The sequence below is a fragment of the Pimephales promelas genome, chromosome 22, assembly GCF_988280905.1.
Source record: "Pimephales promelas chromosome 22, fPimPro1.hap1.1, whole genome shotgun sequence".
Classification (NCBI taxonomy): Eukaryota; Metazoa; Chordata; class Actinopteri; order Cypriniformes; family Leuciscidae; genus Pimephales; species Pimephales promelas.
The window spans coordinates 3,268,886-3,291,088 of NC_142790.1; the positions used below are offsets into that span (position 1 = coordinate 3,268,886).

At 37.0% G+C, this 22,203-nt stretch overlaps 1 protein-coding gene and 1 long non-coding RNA gene across 2 annotated transcripts; both read left to right on the plus strand.

Moving 5' to 3' along the window:
* Positions 1–5,456: 5,456 nt before the first annotated feature.
* Positions 5,457–7,385, plus strand: LOC120461331 (uncharacterized). Its single transcript, XR_016149400.1, has 4 exons — positions 5,457–5,817; positions 6,656–6,735; positions 6,886–6,995; positions 7,270–7,385. It is a non-coding gene; the product is annotated as an uncharacterized LOC120461331 (long non-coding RNA).
* A 5,482-nt stretch (positions 7,386–12,867) lies between these two features.
* Positions 12,868–21,006, plus strand: eci2 (enoyl-CoA delta isomerase 2). The gene is made up of 10 exons (XM_089125975.1): positions 12,868–13,026; positions 13,351–13,504; positions 14,911–15,009; positions 15,985–16,167; positions 16,855–16,924; positions 17,012–17,114; positions 17,207–17,327; positions 17,432–17,521; positions 18,819–18,962; positions 20,528–21,006. Exons 1-10 carry the CDS (start codon positions 12,974–12,976, stop codon positions 20,681–20,683), a joined length of 1,173 nt encoding a protein of 390 aa, XP_088982101.1. The 5' UTR covers positions 12,868–12,973; the 3' UTR covers positions 20,684–21,006.
* The last annotated feature ends 1,197 nt before the right edge of the window (positions 21,007–22,203 follow it).

The following is a 22,203-nucleotide window of genomic DNA, read 5'->3' on the forward strand; positions in this document are numbered from 1 at the left end:
GGCACCCACGTTGGTAATCTCTATATGGGTTTTGAATGGGGCAATACATATGGGGCCCACATGGCCAAACTATATCGGACAGACATGTGCAAACACAATCAATCCCATATAAGCAACCTATATAGGCCCAAGATAGTTCCCTCATAGGTAATCTTTATATGGGTTCTGAATGGGAAAAACATATGGGTCCCACTTTGATAAACCGCATGGGTCAGACATGGGCAAACACAAACAGTCCCATTTAGGCTGCCTACATGGGCCCAAGGTAGTTCCCTCATAGGTAATCTCTATATGGGTTCTGAATGGGAAAAACATATGGGGCCCACTTTGATAAACCGCATGGGTCAGACATGGGCAAACACAAACAGTCCCATTTAGGCTGCCTACATGGGCCCAAGGTAGTTCCCTCATAGGTAATCTCTATATGGGTTCTGAATGTGAAAAACATATGGGGCCCATTTTGATAAACCGCATGGGTCAGATATGGGCAAACACAAACAGTCCCATATAGGCTGCCTACATGGGCCCAAGGTAGTTCCCTTATAGGTAATCTCTATATGGGTTCTGAATGTGAAAAATATATGGGGCCCATTTTGATAAACCGCATGGGTCAGATATGGGCAAACACAAGCAGTCCCATATAGGCTGCCTACATGGGCCCAAGGTAGTTCCCTCATAGGTACTCTCTATATGGGTTCTGAATGTGAAAAATATATGGGGCCCATTTTGATAAACCGCATGGGTCAGATATGGGCAAACACAAGCAGTCCCATATAGGCTGCCTACATGGGCCCAAGGTAGTTCCCTCATAGGTAATCTCTATATGGGTTCTGAATGTGAAAAATATATGGGGCCCATTTTGATAAACCGCATGGGTCAGATATGGGCAAACACAAACAGTCCCATATAGGCTGCCTACATGGGCCCAAGGTAGTTCCCTCATAAGTAATCTCTATATGGGTTCTGAATGGGAAAAACATATGGGGCCCACTTTGATAAACCGCATGGGTCAGACATGGGCAAACACAAACAGTCCCATATAGGCTGCCTACATGGGCCCAAGGTAGTTCCCTCATAAGTAATCTCTATATGGGTTCTGAATGGGAAAAACATATGGGGCCCACTTTGATAAACCGCATGGGTCAGACATGGGCAAACACAAACAGTCCCATATAGGCTGCCTACATGGGCCCAAGGTAGTTCCCTCATAAGTAATCTCTATATGGGTTCTGAATGGGAAAAACATATGGGGCCCACTTTGATAAACCGCATGGGTCAGACATGGGCAAACACAAACAGTCCCATTTAGGCTGCCTACATGGGCCCAAGGTAGTTCCCTCATAGGTAATCTCTATATGGGTTCTGAATGTGAAAAATATATGGGGCCCATTTTGATAAACCGCATGGGTCAGATATGGGCAAACACAAACAGTCCCATATAGGCTGCCTACATGGGCCCAAGGTAGTTCCCTCATAAGTAATCTCTATATGGGTTCTGAATGGGAAAAACATATGGGGCCCACTTTGATAAACCGCATGGGTCAGACATGGGCAAACACAAACAGTCCCATATAGGCTGCCTACATGGGCCCAAGGTAGTTCCCTCATAAGTAATCTCTATATGGGTTCTGAATGGGAAAAACATATGGGGCCCACTTTGATAAACCGCATGGGTCAGATATGGGCAAACACAAACAGTCCCATATAGGCTGCCTACATGGGCCCAAGGTAGTTCCCTCATAAGTAATCTCTATATGGGTTCTGAATGGGAAAAACATATGGGGCCCACTTTGATAAACCGCATGGGTCAGACATGGGCAAACACAAACAGTCCCATTTAGGCTGCCTACATGGGCCCAAGGTAGTTCCCTCATAGGTAATCTCTATATGGGTTCTGAATGTGAAAAATATATGGGGCCCATTTTGATAAACCGCATGGGTCAGATATGGGCAAACACAAACAGTCCCATATAGGCTGCCTACATGGGCCCAAGGTAGTTCCCTTATAGGTAATCTCTATATGGGTTCTGAATGTGAAAAATATATGGGGCCCATTTTGATAAACCGCATGGGTCAGATATGGGCAAACACAAGCAGTCCCATATAGGCTGCCTACATGGGCCCAAGGTAGTTCCCTCATAGGTAATCTCTATATGGGTTCTGAATGTGAAAAATATATGGGGCCCATTTTGATAAACCCCATGGGTCAGATATGGGCAAACACAAACAGTCCCATATAGGCTGCCTACATGGGCTCAAGGTAGTTCCCTCATAAGTAATCTCTATATGGGTTCTGAATGGGAAAAACATATGGGGCCCACTTTGATAAACTGCATGGGTCAGACATGGGCAAACACAAACAGTCCCATATAGGCTGCCTACATGGGCCCAAGGTAGTTCCCTCATAAGTAATCTCTATATGGGTTCTGAATGTGAAAAATATATGGGGCCCATTTTGATAAACCGCATGGGTCAGACATGGGCAAACACAAGCAGTCCCATATAGGCTGCCTACATGGGCCCAAGGTTGTTCCCTTATAGGTAATCTCTATATGGGTTCTGAATGTGAAAAATATATGGGGCCCATTTTGATAAACCGCATGGGTCAGATATGGGCAAACACAAGCAGTCCCATATAGGCTGCCTACATGGGCCCAAGGTAGTTCCCTCATAGGTAATCTCTATATGGGTTCTGAATGTGAAAAATATATGGGGCCCATTTTGATAAACCGCATGGGTCAGATATGGGCAAACACAAACAGTCCCATATAGGCTGCCTACATGGGCTCAAGGTAGTTCCCTCATAAGTAATCTCTATATGGGTTCTGAATGGGAAAAACATATGGGGCCCACTTTGATAAACCGCATGGGTCAGACATGGGCAAACACAAGCAGTCCCATATAGGCTGCCTACATGGGCCCAAGGTAGTTCCCTCATAAGTAATCTCTATATGGGTTCTGAATGTGAAAAATATATGGGGCCCATTTTGATAAACCGCATGGGTCAGACATGGGCAAACACAAGCAGTCCCATATAGGCTGCCTACATGGGCCCAAGGTAGTTCCCTCATAGGTAATCTCTATATGGGTTCTGAATGTGAAAAATATATGGGGCCCATTTTGATAAACCGCATGGGTCAGACATGGGCAAACACAAGCAGTCCCATATAGGCTGCCTACATGGGCCCAAGGTAGTTCCCTCATAGGTAATCTCTATATGGGTTCTGAATGTGAAAAATATATGGGGCCCATTTTGATAAACCGCATGGGTCAGACATGGGCAAACACAAGCAGTCCCATTTAGGCTGCCTACATGGGCCCAAAGTAGTTTCCACATAAGTAATCTCTATATGGGTTCTGAATGTGAAAAATATATGGGGCCCATTTTGATAAACCGCATGGGTCAGACATGGGCAAACACAAGCAGTCCCATATAGGCTGCCTACATGGGCCCAAGGTAGTTCCCTCATAGGTAATCTCTATATGGGTTCTGAATGTGAAAAATATATGGGGCCGATTTTGATAAACCGCATGGGTCAGACATGGGCAAACACAAGCAGTCCCATAGCCTACATGGGCCCAAAGTAGTTTCCACATAAGTAATCTCTATATGGATCATTAATGCGGAAATATATACAAGTATAATTGTGAATATAATGAACTATGGAATAAATATAAATTGTGCATCTGTAAATGACTTCATAAACTATACACTTGTAAAAAAAACATATCTGTGCAATCATTAAAACATTTATATACAGTATATTTATGATTTACAGTATAATCCTTGTTAAAATACCACTAACAGTTGACCATATTTAGTAGTGAGGAAATTTCACAAATGGACTTATTCCACAGGTGGAAACCTATCATGGTACCACGCTTGAATTCACTGAGCTCCTGAAAGCAACCTATGTTTTTACACATGTTTGTAGAAGCACCTGCATACCTAGGTGCTTGATTTTATACAACTGTGGCCATGGAAGTGATTGAAACACCCCCATTCAATAACTTGGATGGGTGTCCCAATACTGTTGGCAATAGGATACAGTATAGGCCACGGCTCTTCAAATCCAGTCCTGGAGTGTTGGCGTTCAGCAGATATTAGTTCCAACCCTAATCATTGACACTAAATATTTAAAGTGTCAACTTTTAGTGGTTTAATTTTGTTACTGCAAACTTCTGAGTTACTGCAATATGCTTATCTCAATATAGTTATACAAATGGTTCAAAATATCCCGAAAATGGTCACTGTACAATATGAAGAACGGGTTACAGAAGCTACTTATCTATCAAAATATTCTAATGACTTGAGATGGCTAGAATAAATCAAACCCCTAGCATCAGCCAAATGCCCTTATTCAATGGAAATACTCAAGAGTTTTCTGGTCAGTCAGTTAGTGACAATGTAATTCTAGAGATTTTAAATATTGGGGTTAGGGTTAGGGTTTTGATTATTGAAAGAGACTCAGTCCAGATGATGAAATAGCCCAAGTAAAAAAAAAGTTAGAATGCAACATGCAGTGTTTGAAGGGAAAATCAAAACTAAATTCAAAAATCACATTTGCAGCGGGAGTACAGAATGCACACAATGTACACAAATGTAACATTTTAATGCTAAACAGTTGAATTATTTTTTATCTGTTTGTTGAATCATGTCATGTCTTCAAGAAATCCATAACATTTAAATTATTATTATTTCTAATTATTAATTTCTAATTATTATTGTAGCATTTTATGATATTTTGATCAAAACACCACTTCAAAAATATAAATTTGTGTTGAAATAGAATCAGTATATTATTAACAATAATAAAAATAATGGATATAATTTCAATCTCAACAAGTGCAGAATAAACTTTTTTTGCTTTGTGCGATTTTGTTTGGGGTTTACAATTTTGTGTGTGTGCCTAAAGTTTAGCTTGCAGGATTACATTTTTATTCACACACTTTCATAAAAACAGTAATCAAATAATATAGCCTACAAATTAAATTAAACACGGATTTCTTAAAAAAAAAAATCATTACCACTTTTTTTTTTTTTTTTTTTTAATCATTACCACTGAAACAATAGAGTGCCGAAGTGATGACGTCACTTTGTAGGACAACCCGGAAGCTAGCGGCGCATGGGTTCCCTCGGTAAAAAAGCAATGCATTTTCCCCATAGACTTTTGGAAAATCGCAAAAAATAAGATCTGTGTTTAACAGAGGGTTGTGACCCTTACACGTTTTGTCTAGCAAGATAATCTTTACAAGTTAATCCAAAATTTATATACATTTTGAAGCATATATAAAGATTTTAAAAAACACAATCAGACACAATAAAGTTTAAAAAAAAAAACACACGCAGGTTATAATTGTGTGTTCTATGTCATAGATCAAAACGTGAAAATATTTAGAGGCTCTGTTCACCAGAGACCTTATTTCAGGAGATTTAGCAAAAACCCATTCAAAAAACCCATAGGCTTTAGAGCGAGGGAACTGTAATGCTAAAATGCAAATTCACTTCTGCGTTTTGGCCTACAGAGTGACGTCGTAACTTCGGTTGTTTCACCTTCTTTGATCATGATTGGTTAATCTGACTGTCATCTATGTAACTGGCCAATGACAACTGTGCGCGCCTTTTTACTGGTCAAGTTTGAAAAATCAAATACATTTGAGTTGATGACGACGGCTGCTCAGCAAGATTACTCGGTCTTTCAATTATTATTTTGAACTAATTTGCGATGTGACATGTAAACGAAGGAGAACAGAAGATGTGAACACACAGAAGACGCTCAGACTGGATGCGTGAGATCCTGCAATATTGGCGATCAGGTAAGAGAACATTTTTCTGTCTCCACTATCATTTTAGAAAAACTGAGATCCACTAATATAAACGTTTAGGTATTACATTCAAATAAGTGGATGAGAGTGTTAATATAGTTCATGGTTGAATATGCAGATAAACAAAACGTATGTGAATGGAGTTCATTAACTACCCAGAAATGTTCTGTGTAACTTAACGTTAACGTTACATACGAGAGTTTTATAAACGGATAACGGACGTAGGCTACTAAGTTACCTGCAGTTGTGTTTGTAACGTTAACATAACGGGTAGCTAACCATATTTATCTGAAAGCAACGTTAGTGCTTCTGAGTAGCTAAGTGTATTTGATTGTGCTAAAGTGGAACTATTGCAAATATACTTTTGGTACACTTAATAGTGGTAACGTTATTACTTTATTTTTTTGTCGTAATATATATATATATATATATATATATATATAAAAAATGTTCATTGTGTAATAAAGTCTTCTTAGGTGATGTGTCATTATGTTAATGAAATTGAAGTATAATTAGTATGAAATGTGTTCTAATATATTCTGGTAGAGGTTATTTATTTATTTACTAGGGAAGTAGAATCCAAATGAGTAAAGTGACTGATATATTGTGAAAAGCGCTATATAAATATGATTTGACTGATAAAACGGTCATTTACTCTCTGAAACACTGGAATCTACAGAAGAGTTGAGAAATGTTATTGGTCTAACGTTAAATCTCTTATATTTTAGTAGATGCCCGTTTCTAAATATTTTGACATCACCTCTTAAAAAACTGATAACTGCTAATGATAAGAGATTTGTTTATTTTTTTATTATTTTTATATATCAAGCACTGGAAGAAGATTTTTGGGGGGAGAGCAGGCACCCAACAGAGACAAATCCACCACGGCATGATTATCAACTTCATTATGTAAGTCAGTTTTAACCATTGCTTCTAAACCTTACATTGGGATTAATATATTATGTTGTCAAAAGTATTATACTCATCATCAAAAGTCATATCCTCTACCAGTGACAAATCTGAGTAACTAATTATCTTTATGTCTTTCTTCCTCTAAAGTGACAAAGAAAGGAGAACATGTCACCATCATGAGCCCTTTATTTAGTTCACGGAAGAACATCAAGGGAAAGACCCTCAGACGTGTCATAACAGGATAAATGTGGCTACAGGTAAAATTGTTTGATGGTTTGTTTGATTTTGGAGTAGCAATTTCTTTTTTTAAAGCTTTAATTGATGTGATGTGACATGTGTCCCCAAACTCGGAATTTGTGCTCTTCATTTCATCCATTCAAGTGCACACACACACACACACACACAGCAGTGAGTATTAAACACACACAGTGGAGACCGGGGAGCTATTGGGCTATTTTTCATGTTCTCTGAATGTTTTATAATGGCAAATGTTGGTACGATATTGATACGTTTTGTTTTAATATTGTTAAGGACGCATCACCCCACCCCATCCCAGATTGACCAAGGATCCAGATGAGTACTGGCAATTTGGTGGAGGATTGCTCTTTATCTACTACATTGTACTGTCACTTCCGTGAGTATTTAGCCCATGATTTACTCACCCTCAAGCCATCCTTTGGTGTATATTAGCCCACGTTCTTCTTTCAGACAAATACAATCAGAATTTTATTAATAAACACCCTGACGCTTCCAAGTTTCGTAATGGCAGTGGATTGCAACTATTAGTTTAAAAAAGCTCAAAAAAGTGCATCCATCCATCATAAACTCCACACGGCTCCAGGGGGGTTAATAAAGACCTTCTGAAGCAAAAATTTTGTTTGAAAAATATCCATATTTAAACTTTTTAAAGTAAAACAACTAGCTTCCAACTAAATGGCCATAAGCAGCCTACTTGCAAACTTATGCAATTGACCTGTGGCTAAGCCACGCCCCCTCCACTCACTTGGACAAACAGTCAACATTCGGGGACAGGCGCTATGGCAGACATTTTACAGGAGGCAATTGGTGATTTTTGGAGACAAAAATATTATATATCATCTCAAAGTCACCTTAAGGGCCTTAACTATGCATTGGAGGGTTATATTAATAATTTTATTGTTGAGAAGGTCGATGAAAAGCTTCAGCTCCAGGCAAAAATGTAATTTACAGGTCACAATGTAAACGTGATATACCGCATATCGTTGCCATCACCGTTTGGTGCTACAGTATTTACATGAATCATTCAGCACAACATTGTTAACATTTGTTATCTCGGTTATTTACAGATACGCTAATTAAGCTAAGTGACATGATGTACAAAGCAACTAGAAGGCTAACTTTAGTTGTTGTTGTGGTCTACCGCGGCGCATGACTTAATCGCATAACTTAATCCAGAGCAGACACTTATCTCTGTTGAGAAGTGGCTTGGGAAAGGGTAAAGAAATACACACCGTCGCCCAGTCTCTCGGGAACCTAGTGTCGGAGTTGTATGTACCCCATGCACACCGTTTGACCATTTTAAACTTAAAATGACAAAAAAACCTAATGAAAACTGACTAACTGCAATGCATTTCAATGGACGTGGAAGCAGAGAATGTCCGAGTGTATTAGGTTAGGTGCGCACTGGTCATCGCGTTTGACTGAATGGCTTAGCCATAGGTCAATTTGTGACGTCAGAAGTAGCGTAGTGCATAATGGTGTAGAGTAAATATCAACTTAAAACCACATAAGTTGCACTTTACACTTAAGTGCAATCTGTATGTTCGCTTGGCCGGAAGCTGGTTATTTTATTTAATAAAGTTTTAAATATGAATATTTGATAATGCTTTAGATTACAGCCTGGAAAGTACTGCGTAATTAAAGCGATTTAACAGCGTAACCTTTGGTAATTATAGTGTACCTATAACATACTTACAATATAAGTATAAAGGAACAATATATTAAGTTTGGGGAATAAGGAGGTAACAACCAGGAGAATTAAACAATTATTTATACTGTAAGTATTAAAGGACTAAAGGGTGTTTATCCTACTATTGTGATAACAATCTTACATTTGGGAGCAATTTCACCAGAAAATTGTACACTGCTTACCTTTTTGAAATAAAGGTGAACCAATACCTACTCTAAAATTACAGGCTTTTAAAAAAAATTACAGGGTACATATGCATTTATAAAGTCATCTTTTTTACATAAGTGCACTGAAACAAAAACTATTGCAACTTTTGCTTAAATATTGGGGAAAGATACACTTGTTTCATGTGGTGGTGCTTGTTACCCCCTTGTTCCATGTAGTTACAGGGTAAGTACAATAAAAATACATACACAGTTTTATATCACTGACTTGGAAACCTTTATTTATTATACAAGCACCACTTACCCTGTAACCACATCAAACAAAATATATGTCCCAGTATTTAAAAAAAATTGCAATAGTCTTAGCTTTTCTTGCCTTGAAACATGTTAGCCAAAACTTAAACATCTGCACTTTTGCTATAATTTTTTTTTTAAATATTAAAGAATTGTATAAATGCCTATACATGTACCCTGTCCTTTAAAAAAAGCCTATACAGTATTGATACACAATTTTTACAAAAAGGTTTGCAGTGTATGTACTCTGTGTAAGACTGTTGTATCATAATAGTAGAATAAGTAACCCTTATTTCTATAATACTTACAGTATTAATATATATTTTTAATTCTCCTGGTTGTTACCCCATTATTCCCAAAACTTTACCCATATACTTACATGCAAGTCCTTTATAGGTACACTATAATTGCAGAAAGTTACACTGTAAATTCATCTTAATTACATAGTACATTCCGGGCTGTAATCTAAAGCGTTACCGAATATTTTTCTTACACAAACTCATGGCTTTGCTTCAGAAGGCGTTTAATAACCCCCTCCCACTGTATATGCGCTCTTTTGACTCTGTTGATGCCTTCAAATGCAGACTAAAGTCTTATTTATTTGTTCAGGCTTTTAATTAGGTACCTGTGTTACATGATATGGTCATCATGTACTGTCTATGCTTTTATTTTGTGTATTTTATGATATTAATGTTTTTGTTGTAAGGCACTTTGTTGCCTTGTACCTGTGAAAGGTGCTATATAAATAAACTTTTACTTACTTACTTAGTTAACCTAACCCTAATATCTGGCCGATTGATCGGAGCATTCCTAATTTTACTTTAAAAGTAATCATAAATCATTATACTTATTATGCATACTTTATAAACTGTTTTTTTATTGATTTCCTAAATGCCCTTCCAGTGACATTCCAAAACCGTCACCATTCCTATATAATTTTTTTGCTGTTTTTTTTTTTATCCTGAGTAGAAATTGTTATTCTGTCATAAGGTATTGTGACGTGTAAGTAACATGATTTTTCTAAAATCAAAATCCCTAAAAAAAAAAAAAAAAAAAAAAATGTTTTGCAGAGGCTCTTAAGAAGACAACACAGATCAACTGGCAAGGAACTGAGAGGGAACTCTCAAAATAGTCCAGGACAAGAGATGGAGGAGGAGAGTGTCTAGATGCGCAAATGACTGTCTGCAGTGTAAGCTGTACTGATAAATGTACTGTATAGTTGCTGCTTCTTCTAACTGTCACCAATTTATATCCTGTTCAAATGTTCAGTAAAGACTGGGTCAAATACAGGTTCAAAATATGTATTTTAACAAATAGGTATTAAATAGATACTCTTTAATCTGACATAAATCTGCTTCTTTAAATATTGTCCCTGGAATTTCAGAATATAGCATAATATGATGATGAGTAATTTTAATAAAATTGAAAATATTTCAATATCACTGTGTGCTCTAATGCTTTAAAAACTTGTTTGTGTGGTGTTGCTACTCATTTAGATGGAGCCCAGATGATCCCTAATTGGGCCACATGCACATGATTCCTAGTTGGGCCCCACCTAAAGCCCTGTGAAATCCTGTATAAAAGAAATCCTGAATCCTGAAATCCAGCAAGTTGCTGGGGCCAGCATGGAACCTATGGACAAACCCACTTAAAGCCCATATTTCAGCCCATATAGTAACCTTGTAGTACCCACAAAAAACTAAAGCTGGGACCAAGATAGGTCTTGTGCATGTGGCCCAGTTGGGGCCCACCTGTTTATAAGTGCGATCCTACATGAAACCCACCTGGGCGATTTACATGGCACCATTATGGAACCCACGGACAATCCCATACAGAGCCCACTTTTCATTTCAAAGCCACATGGGACCCACATACAAATGTCGGCTGGGTTAAAGCTGGGCCCGAGATGGGTCTTGTGCATGTTGCCCACTTGGGTCCGGCCTAGTACCAAGTGTAATCCTACATAAAATTCATCTGGGCAATTTACATAGGGCCATTATGTAACCCGTGGACAATCCCAATCAAAGCCCATTTTTTAGCCCATTTCAAACCCACATGGGCCCCACATATAAATATCGGCTGGGTTAAAGCTGGGACCGAGATGGGTCTTGTGCATGTTGCCCACTTGGGTCCGGCCTAGTACCAAGTGCGATCCTACATGAAATTCATCTGGGCAATTAACATGGGGCCATTATGTAACCCGCGGACAATCCCAATCAAAGCCCATTTTTCAGCCCATTTAAAACCCACATGGGCCCCACATATAAATATCGGCTGGGTTAAAGCTGGGACCGAGATGGGTCTTGTGCATGTTGCCCACTTGGGTCCAGCCTAGTACCAAGTGCAATCCTACATGAAATTCATCTGGGCAATTAACATGGGGCCATTATGTAACCCGCGGACAAACCCAATCAAAGCCCATTTTTCAGCCCATTTCAAACCCACATGGGCCCCACATATAAATATCGGCTGGGTTAAAGCTGGGACCGAGATGGGTCTTGTGCATGTTGCCCACTTGGGTCCGGCGTAGTACCAAGTGCAATCCAACATGAAATTTATCTGGGCAATTAACATGGGGCCATTATGTAACCCGCGGACAATCCTACATGGGGCCCATTTTTCAGCCCATTTCATACCCATATGGGCCCCACATACAAATGTTGGCTGGGAGATAGTGGAAGAGATAGCGCCAGCTGAAATCAGAGACCTAACGCGCCAGGGATCAACTAGTTTGGCAAAATATGTATTTTTTTAGTAAGAGGAAAAAAAAAAAAATTTGTAAGAGGGAGAAAAAAAAATAACCCGAACAGGAGCAGGAACAGACTAGGGCAGAGTGTACACTGGTCTATTGTTTTATTTTTCCAATAGGATCAAGTAAGAAAAAGTATTTGGCAGTGGGTCCACACATATGGTCAATCATATACTGACTTTTAAAAAGAGAGAATGTCCGTTTGGAAATGTAATGGATGGAAAGGATCCTGTGCTGGCAGGGAGACGTTCCTGATTACTTCAAACCTATTTTTTACAGTCTATGCTTCAACCATAAGGAGATGTCCTGGAATGAATGGTGAAACATCTAGTAGAGAAAAGGAAGGATGATCCTTTTTTATTAGGACAGGGCAAATGAACAAGTATTTGATTTTTTTTTTTTTTTTTTAAGAAATGAATACTTATGAATAGTTTATTACTTAAAATATTCTGTAAGAATACATTAAATTTACCACAAGGTCAAAAGTGATGGTAAAGAAAAAATATGTTACAAAAGCTTTCCATTTCTTTCTTTCCAGGCAATAATACTGAGTCTTCAGACAAATCATTGTATAAAATAATTTAGTGCTCGATTGAATAAAACCAAAAAATATGTATTGGTTATTTGAGTTGTCTTTCATGTTATTGGTTTTGTTGTCCCTGCAAGAGGGCAGTGCACTGTAGTGTAGTTCTGCTGCCATCTAGTGTTGGTTTGAATCGTGGATTTGAGTCTTGTTTTCTCTAACAGTGCTATTGTATTTTTGTTTCAAACGCCTATAGTTCAAACCCTTCTTAAATAAGAATACTATTTGTAAATTCTTTCCTGCGAGCTAAAATTCAGTCAACTAATGAAGATGACCTGGCAAACCCTCCACCCAGAAGGCGGCAGTATTGTTTCTGAACATATCCATTTCCGCATTTAATTTACCGAGTGAGAAAGGCATGACGTCTGATTGGCTGATACTCGATTTAGTGGGCGGAGTCAGATGAACTGACAGAAGATTGACAGCAGCTCCGACCATCAGATTGATAACGTTATTGTGAACATACCGGTAAACTTTGATCAGTGCTCGTCAGGGTTATGGCTGCTCTGATCAAACTCGTCTCGCCGTGGAGATTTCACCGATTCACTCGGTAAGAGCTTTATTACAGACATGAAAATGAGCGTTTGTTTCGAGCAGCTTCACACCCTAGACGCTTTTATTTTTATAATCTGCTGATGTAACGTTACTTATATCATTGTTGTGGACATAACTGTGTAAATCATCTTGTGTTTTTTTGCCATAGAAATTGTCCTGTACCTTGTGTTCCCTCTGACCTTTGTGTCACATCTTCACCTCTCACACACAAGCGCGCGCACGCACACACTGATAGTGCGCGCGCATTCATATTGGACCCTGAAGTGTAGCTCTGGCTGTGTTTTGATCAGACTGTGCTCTGTTTATTATGTATGTCCAGAGCTGCATTGATACCGTGTGTTCAGTTGCACAGCACCGCTTCAGTTATGGCAGCTTCAGTGGAAGATTTCAACAGGGCCAAAGAAAAACTGGGCACTTTGAAGGAAGATCCAGGGAATCAAGTCAAACTGAAGATCTATGCGCTGTTTAAACAGGTGAGAAACTGACCAATAAAGTCCTGCTCTTGATTGACATAGCTTAAAGGAGTAGTTTACTTTAAAAAAAAAAAAAAAACTTTTGCTGATAATTTACTCACCCCCATGTCTTCCAAGATGTCCACGTCTTCCTTTCTTCAGTCGAAAAGAAATTAAGGTTTTTGATGAAAACGTTCCCGGATTTTCTCCATATAATGGACTTCAGTGGGAACCAAATGGTTCAAGGTCCAAAAGACACTTTCAGTACAAACTGTTCAAAGGGCTTTAAACGACACCAGACGATGAATGAGGGTCTTATCAAGGACCCTTCGAGTCATGACTCGAAAAAAAGATTTTGATGAACGAATTTGAACAGAAGAGTCACGAACAGAGCAGAGCAAGGCGAGCATTTGAGCTTATAAAACTTAAACTTTTTAATTTATTTTTTAAATGACCGCTCGTTTCGCTAGATAAGACCCTTTTAAAGCCCTTTGAAGCTGCACTGAAACTCTCATTTGACAGTGATAAAAAATAAAAAACTGGATCACACCTGAGACCTCTGTGCCCATGATTGTCCACGAACGAACAATTAAGGGCTGTTACGTGAATAGGGCATGAGGCTAGCTAGATTAAAATAGACCCACATCATCACACACCATTCACCATGCCTAGAGATTGACATGGGGTACTTTCCATAAGATCATCTTTAACTGCAAATCAAACCAGCTATTAGGCTAACTGAAGTAAAACCATGCCAATCTCTAGGTGTGGTGAATGGTGTGTGATGATGTGGGGATATTTTAATCCCAAAGGCCAAGGGAACTTTATCAGGATGCATATTATCCTGGATCCATGAAATAACTGGCTTTTAAAAATAAAAATCTGCCTGACTCTATGGGAATTTAACATAGGGGTGTCCTGACTTATTCACCCTGTATTTTAAGGAAAAACATTTATTTATTTATGATACATTATTTATTCACAAAGAAAATTTGTGTCCTTAAAGGTTGGAGTTTTCATCATTTTTCTAATTAAGGCATTAAGATCAATATCCAAAAGATGATTTGTTTTATTCCTCTTTTTAGGCAATTTTAGCATGGGTGTCCAAACGTATTCACATCACTGTATATATTCACATAGATGATTTTAAATTGTAATAATATTTCACAAAAGTGCTGTATTTTCAATCAACTAAATGCAGCCTCGGTGAGCATAAGAGATGTTTTCAAATGTTACCCAGACTTGTGAATGGTTTGGATTTGCTGTTGACGCATCATGGATGTGACAGAAGGTGTCAGACCAATCCATCAGTGTACTTTATCTGGCTATTAGCATTTGAATTAATTGCTGTAGGCATACATTTACTGAGCTGAACCATTAGTAAAAGTTTTTTCCTCCTCGCTCATTTCTGTTTTGCAAACGCTCAGGCCACACAAGGACCCTGCAACACCCCCAAACCCGGCATGCTGGACTTTGTGAACAAAGCCAAATGGGACGCATGGAAGAGTCTGGGCTCCGTGTCACAGGTGACGGCAACATCCATGAGTTCTGTCTTTTATTTTCAACTAAAGAGTAAGACCAAATTAAAGTTGCTTGGCCCAATTTTGGATCAGCTTTTCATGTATTACTACAGATTTAAATGTGTGATTATTTACACAACCAATTATTTTATTGATAATGTAAAAAACTGGGTTACACTTTATTGTAAGGTGATGTAGTTACGTTGTACTTACTCAAATATGTACTGATTAATATTAAAATCAACTACTTATTGTAGAGTTATGATTGGGGTTAGTTGCTTGTTATTATGCATCATTTACTGTTATTACTATAGTAGGTACATAGGTAATGTGTAAATACGTCACATTAAAATTGTTCTGGATTATTAAAAAATTGTAATATTTTAAAAAGCTTTTATCTGTATCTTTTTTTTAATCTATTTTGGTAAATTTTTTATAAAAACCTTTCTATTTAATTTTGGTAACTTTTTTTTTTAGCTTTTCAAAAATATTTCTATTTATCTTTAATTTTTGTAATTTTTATCAGATTGAAAGTGTGTGTGTATCTACAAAAAGTGTCTGAAATTAAATAGAAATGTGTTTATAAATAGTGACCAAAATTTAGGATAAATAGAAATATTTTTAAAAGCTTTTTAAAAATGAGCATAGCACTTAAAAATCCATACTAATTTTAACTAAGACTATTATAATATCACTGCTGATCCTTTTATTGACTTGCACTTCATTGCTCTTTAGGAGTGTGTATACGAGTTACATTTAAATGAATACAAAATATTCATGATAATTCTGTTTTGATAATTTTATTACTTCATATATATATATATATATACACATTTATAAGTGTATATATGTGTCTATATCTTTAATGTTGGTCAGGGAAATGAGGTTCAGGCACGGACCTGATCGCCATGCAGACCTCTAAATAAAGGCTGCGCACGTGAACAGCTCGATCATGTGATCCTCGTGTGCTTCATGTGTCAGGAGGAGGCCAGGCAGCAGTACGTGGATCTCATCGAGTCTCTGGTGGGATCAGAAGCTCCTGCAGTGGCGGCGCAGACGACCGGGAGCTCGAAGGCCTTCCAGACCCTGCTGGTCACCACAGAGGACAACATCACCACCATACGCCTCAACAGACCTGGGAAGAAAAACGCCATCACTGCAGAGGTCAGGAGAAAACTCACTTTTTCTAATACATCAGTTGTCTGAGGACAATGGTCATATTACACATGAATAATTGACTGAAGACTGCAACGATTGACCAATCAAAAGTATTCCAGAGAGTCGTGTAATAATGAGATTTTAACATTACTATCTACTATTGTTGTCATTAGGTTAGCAGTGTTGTTTTGAGATTATTGATATGCTATTTTGGTTTTTATTCATATTTTTATATTTTGTGTTTTGATTTGAATTAAAATGTTAGTAATTTTGTCTGTGTAGCTTTTATTAATTTATTTATTTTAGTACATCAAGTTAAACTAAATGAAAATTGATTTCAGTTTATTTTATCACACAAAATGTTAGCAGTGTTGTTTTGATATTTTCCATATACTATTGTAGTATTTATTCATATTTTAATTAATTAAGCTTTTAGTTTTATTTATTTTTTCATTCAAATTTTAGTTTTAAGTTTTGTCATTTTTTTTATTTTTTATTTATTTTCGTATTTTTATTCAAATTTTATTTTTATTTCAGGAACTTTAATTTCAGTTAGTCTCATTTTAATTGAATTGTTTACTTATATTTGTTGTATTCCAGCTTATTTTTTTGCGGTTTTACTCAACAGAAACAACACTGGTGCTTAGACGTTTGTATAAATAAGTTGACAATGTTTGTTTTTGCCTCCTGTAGATGTACAACGAGCTGATTGAAGCTTTGGATCTTGCTGGAAAAGACGATTCTGTTATTACCGTGATGACAGGTGAAGTACTCTGTTTCACTTTCACACATCCTCATTAGATTCAGCGTTTGCAGATCCTTTCTCACCCTCCTCTCTCTGACTCTAAAGGTAATGGGGATTATTACTGCAGCGGAAACGACCTGAACAACTTTACGAAGATCCCTGAGGGTGGAGTGGAGGACCTGGCTAAACAATCTGGGGAGTTGCTGAAGTGAAGTCTATTTCGTTTTATTTGAAACTGAAACCAGTTTATAATCCGTTTTAGCTCTAGATTTATGGACACGTGTGCTTGTGTTGTTTTAGGCGGTACGTGAAGGCGTACATTGACTTCCCCAAACCTCTGATTGGAGTGATAAACGGGCCGGCGGTGGGTGTATCCGTCACCCTGCTGGGACTGTTTGATGTTGTTTATGCCACAGACAGGGTGAGCTGATTTTCGTCAGTATATCAATAATGTCCGTCTGTTTAACTGTATCTATATATCTAACTGTATTTTGGCTCCCACCTCCTCATTTGTTGTGTGTTTAGGCGACGTTTCACACACCCTTCAGTCAGTTGGGTCAGAGTCCGGAGGGCTGCTCTTCATATCTGTTCCCCAAAATAATGGGCACAGCAAAGGTATGGATATCCACACGAAGAAAACTTAAAATTAATCGGTTGGCTACTAAAAATGTTGTTTGAATCAACTGACAGCACAGCACTGATGTACACACACAGGGCTGCATGATTTGGGGGAAAATGTGATTGCAATTGTTCTGGTAAAAAGTGGAGAACTAAAAACTAAACTACTTTTCTTTTTTTTTTTTATTGCAGAGAGAAAAAAAGCTCTAGATTTGTTGTGCTTTTTTATAGGGCTACAAAAGTTGGCAAATATGTTATGATTCATATGACTATAATATTACTAAATAAAATAAACAAAATAAGAAATATTTGTGTAGTTTATCTTTTAATTGTAATATATATATATATATATATATACACACAGGTAAAACTAGAACTAGGAAAAATTAGAATATTGTGCAAAAGTTCATTTATTTCAGTAATTCAACTTAAAAGCTGAAACTAATATATTATACATTATATATACTCATTACATGCAAATTGAGATATGTCAAGCCTTTATTTGTTATAATTTGATGATTATGGCTTACAGATATGAAAACCTTTTCACAGAATTCTAATTTTGACATTAAGCTGTTAGCCATAATCATCAACATTATAACAAATAAAGGCTTGAAATATCTCACTTTGCATGTAATGAGTCTATAAAATATATTAGTTTCACCTTTTAAGTTGAATTACTGAAATAAATCAACTTTTGCACAATATTCTAATTTTTCGAGTTTCACCTGTGTGTGTGTGTATAAATATAATATATTTTTTTTAATAATAATTTTATTTTATTCCACAACTGTAAAATTAAAATACTAATACTTATGGGTGTTTCCAGGTTTATTTGTTCGATTCAAAGTTTTTTGGAATCGAATCCCGTCAAAACGATCTCAGGAATAATACAAGATTTCACTCGTTAATTAATTTTTTTTTTCACCTGACACAAAGCCTTAATAAAACAACACACTTTTAGCATGACTGTCTAATTTAGCGATGACTTGATGAATAGCTGTCAATGTTGCTGCCTACCTGTTGCCCATACCCAATTATACTGAGGGAAAAGTCACGAAATTCTTAAAATTTTTTAAAAAGTTAAAGATACTAAAAATGAATTCAATACATACATCTGGAATGGAGACGTGCATAATTACAAACTAAAATCACTATGACTCTTATCCGTTTCTAAAGTAAGCTACAGTTAGGATAATGCACTCAACTTCCATGCACTATATAGGGATTAGTAACAAGTGAGTGATTTGGGACACAGTTTTCTGTATGACTCCTCTGTGTCCTTTCTCTCCAGGCTAGTGAGATGCTGTTGTTTAATAAGAAGCTGACGGCCACACAGGCCTGTGAAGTGGGTCTGGTGACTGAGGTCTTTCCTGAAAGCTCCTTCCAGAGCGAAGTGTGGACCAGACTGAAGGCCTACGCCAAACTGCCCAAGAACGTAAGTGCTCAGACTGCTGGATATACGATATAAGGTACAACGGGGATAAAGGAGCACCAGTCTTTGATTTTATTCTCCTTTAAACCACTAGAAGGCACAAAAACCTGCCCCAGCACTTCCCAAAACATCTGCTTTCCAATAAATAAGATATCAATTGCCCATTTAAATCTTATCCAGGGTCTAGCCAGATTGTCATCCTTCATTTTAATCCTTGAATCAACCCTTTTTGCTCTCATAGTATACAACAATGGGACGTGATCAGAAATATCCACCTGTAGAATCTCAAAATCGCTAACATAGTTCACTGGATATGATGAAGTAATCGATCACACTCCCATTTACAAAGTGTATCGACCAAACATATTACCAAACATACTCGACCAAACATATTCGACCAACATATTAACAGCCTTATCTTTTGATTTTTCTATTTCATTCAAAATAATCATTTGTGTAATATCTACCACATGCTATATATTCAGAATCAGTGTAGTCGCAGTTATTGCCTGAGATCATTAATTGTACATATGTCACAATTAAGTGGACATTTGTCTGATCCTTGATGTGATCACGGACAACAGTGCAAAGGTGATTCTGTGCTCATGTAATCTAATATTTGATGTTTTTGAAGAATCAATAAAATCATTGAATATGTTTAGAAGCAAAGGTCTTATTAACTATGTTTTAGTTTTGTTCAAGGTAATTATTAAAGATGCAGTTTTTCAATAACGGACGAATATGTAAAGTGTGGTATTTGGGGTAAAAGGCACATTAATTAATAATAATAAGCAGCTGGCTGACTTTCCATGTGTTGACATGGTTAGATTCAGATGGCATATGTCAAATTATTATAAAATGATAAAATATTATATAATCATATAATAAAATATACTTATTTGTTACCACTGTAAATGTATATTAAATTATGGGATCTCCTTCAACGCTTTCAGAATCTTCACCTTTAAAAAAAAAAAAAATTGTTTTTGTATTTTTTAAAATGAACATACTTGTCACAAAAGTACAGTGAGGTGAGTTGCAGTTTTATTAAATACAAACTTGACTTGAACTAAACTTTTAACATGAAATCAACATGAACATGAACATAAACCTGGACTTAAACCCACCAAACAGTGCTAACAGGGACAATACTAGACAAGAGACCAATGAAACTTTTCACACAAAATCTGTTTTTGGAGCAACAAAACTGCAATCAGTGTTTTTGGACAATGAAATCAACATAAACCTGGACTTGACTTGACAAACAGTGGGAAGGAACGGGGACAAAACTAGACAAGAGACCAATGAAACATTTCACACAAAATCTGTTGCTCCATCAACGTCCAATACAAACATATATATTTTCTCCAATCATACACTATGGGAGTAGATTGGTGTGCCTTTAGATCTGTTGTTAAAAAAAAAAAGACTATTATCATTCTCAGGTAAAATGATCATGCTGGATCTAAATTAAATTTGATCAAAAAGGCATAACATTTCACTTGAATTGTAAAACACTGCAGTCACATGTCTGCGCTCATCATGGTCCTGTTCTCGCACCCCTTCAGTCTCTGGCTCTGTCGAAGCAGCTGATCCGCGGAGTGGAGAAAGACAAACTTTACGCCGTGAACGACGCAGAAGTGGAGAGGCTGGTGGAGCGCTGGCTCTCAGATGAATGCATGCAGGCCATCATGGCCTTCTTCCAGGCCAAGTCTAAACTTTGAGGAGAGGAACACAGCCTATCCAGGAGATTCTGCTGTTAATCTGACATACAACATAAAGACTAGCCAACTAATCTAAACAGTGTGTTGTCCAAAATTATTGGATGACATTTTTATAAGATATTTTTATTAATTTCTGTCATATCACTTTAACTTAAAAACATGTAATAAACAGTACTTCATTTTCTGTACCACCGGATGTGCTCTTAGTAGGTTGTAACAGTCAGTGCCTTACTAATGTGAATGCATTTGTAAAAATAGTCACACTTTATATTAAGTGGCCTGCTATGTGCCATCATTAAATACAAAACCATGGATTTATAAAAGGGTATTAATTGTTTGGTTTTTTTCCACACATTTATTGCTAATGAAAAGGGTTTAGTGTAATGTTAATTTAATGTAGGTACTTTAATTGCAATTACAATGCACCTGAATTATGTGAATAATAAGTATATTGTATGCATGGGCGTCGGAAGCAAAAAAAAAAAAATTTGGGTGGGTCACTTACAGTCTATGGTGGGTCATCCTTCAGATTTTTTTTTTTTTTTTTTTTTTTTTTTTACTGGAGTAGTTCCAAATACCTTATCTAATCTCTATATGCAAAAATTAGTTTGTGAATGAGTGAGAGTCCAAATAAAAACGAGCACAAATCCGTCTATGCGTGCATCTCTCAGAAATCAGAGCTTGGCAAGTAATATCAACTCAAATACATCCAAAACTGGCCCGCCAGCAAAAATATATGGCCCGCGCCGCCGCCTGAAAAAGCTCTCAAAGACATTTAAATTCAAAAAAAGTATGTGGCTCGCTAGACACACCTGTAAAATAACCGTCATGAAATGTCTGTTTTTATATTAAATGCGTCTCTATAGCACGCGTTGTGTTTATCGTGCAATTTAAACGCGAAACTTAGTTTTTACGTGCATATGATTGTTTTACGCGTGATTTGATGCGCACTTTATTGTGTGTAATACACACGCACCCGCACCACTACTAACCTATCCCATGCGTATTACAACCCGGTATCACGACAAGACGTGAAATAATCACGTTGGTCCACTTTGGAAAACGTCACGGTTTAACCCCCTCAAACGTGAAACTTACACGGTTTTCATTAAACCGAGAAAAATGGTATTTTGTTTTATTGATGATGACTGAGAATTGGTCTATTATTTAAAATGCAAAAAACAAAAACAAAACATTTATTATTTTCAAGGTGAAAAGGATATGATCCACGCCGAAGAAAACGTCTAAATGTCACGTTTTTAATGAAGCAGCCTAAATGAGTAAAATGTCATGGATAGATGCACTTCTATCATGGATATGCACTTTTATGGACTTTCAAAACAGAAGCAACCATTTACAGCCAATATAAAGCTTGGAAGGTCCAGGATATTGTTTAATACAACTCTAATTGTTTTCATCTAAGAGAAGAATGTCATATTGCCCATTGTAATATATATCCCAGTAGTATTTTAAATGATATAGTTGATTCTATAAACAACTATATAAGAGATCATTTTCGT

What these genes read in the sequence shown, in the direction of transcription:
- eci2 (XM_089125975.1), top strand. Translation starts at nt 12,974, where the DNA reads ATGGCTGCTCTGATCAAACTCGTCTCGCCGTGGAGATTTCACCGATTC. An exon ending in TCTATGCGCTGTTTAAACAG is followed by an intron (nt 13,505 to 14,910) that starts GTGAGAAACTGA and finishes GCAAACGCTCAG; the next exon opens with GCCACACAAGGACCCTGCAA. An exon ending in AAAACGCCATCACTGCAGAG is followed by an intron (nt 16,168 to 16,854) that starts GTCAGGAGAAAA and finishes TGCCTCCTGTAG; the next exon opens with ATGTACAACGAGCTGATTGA.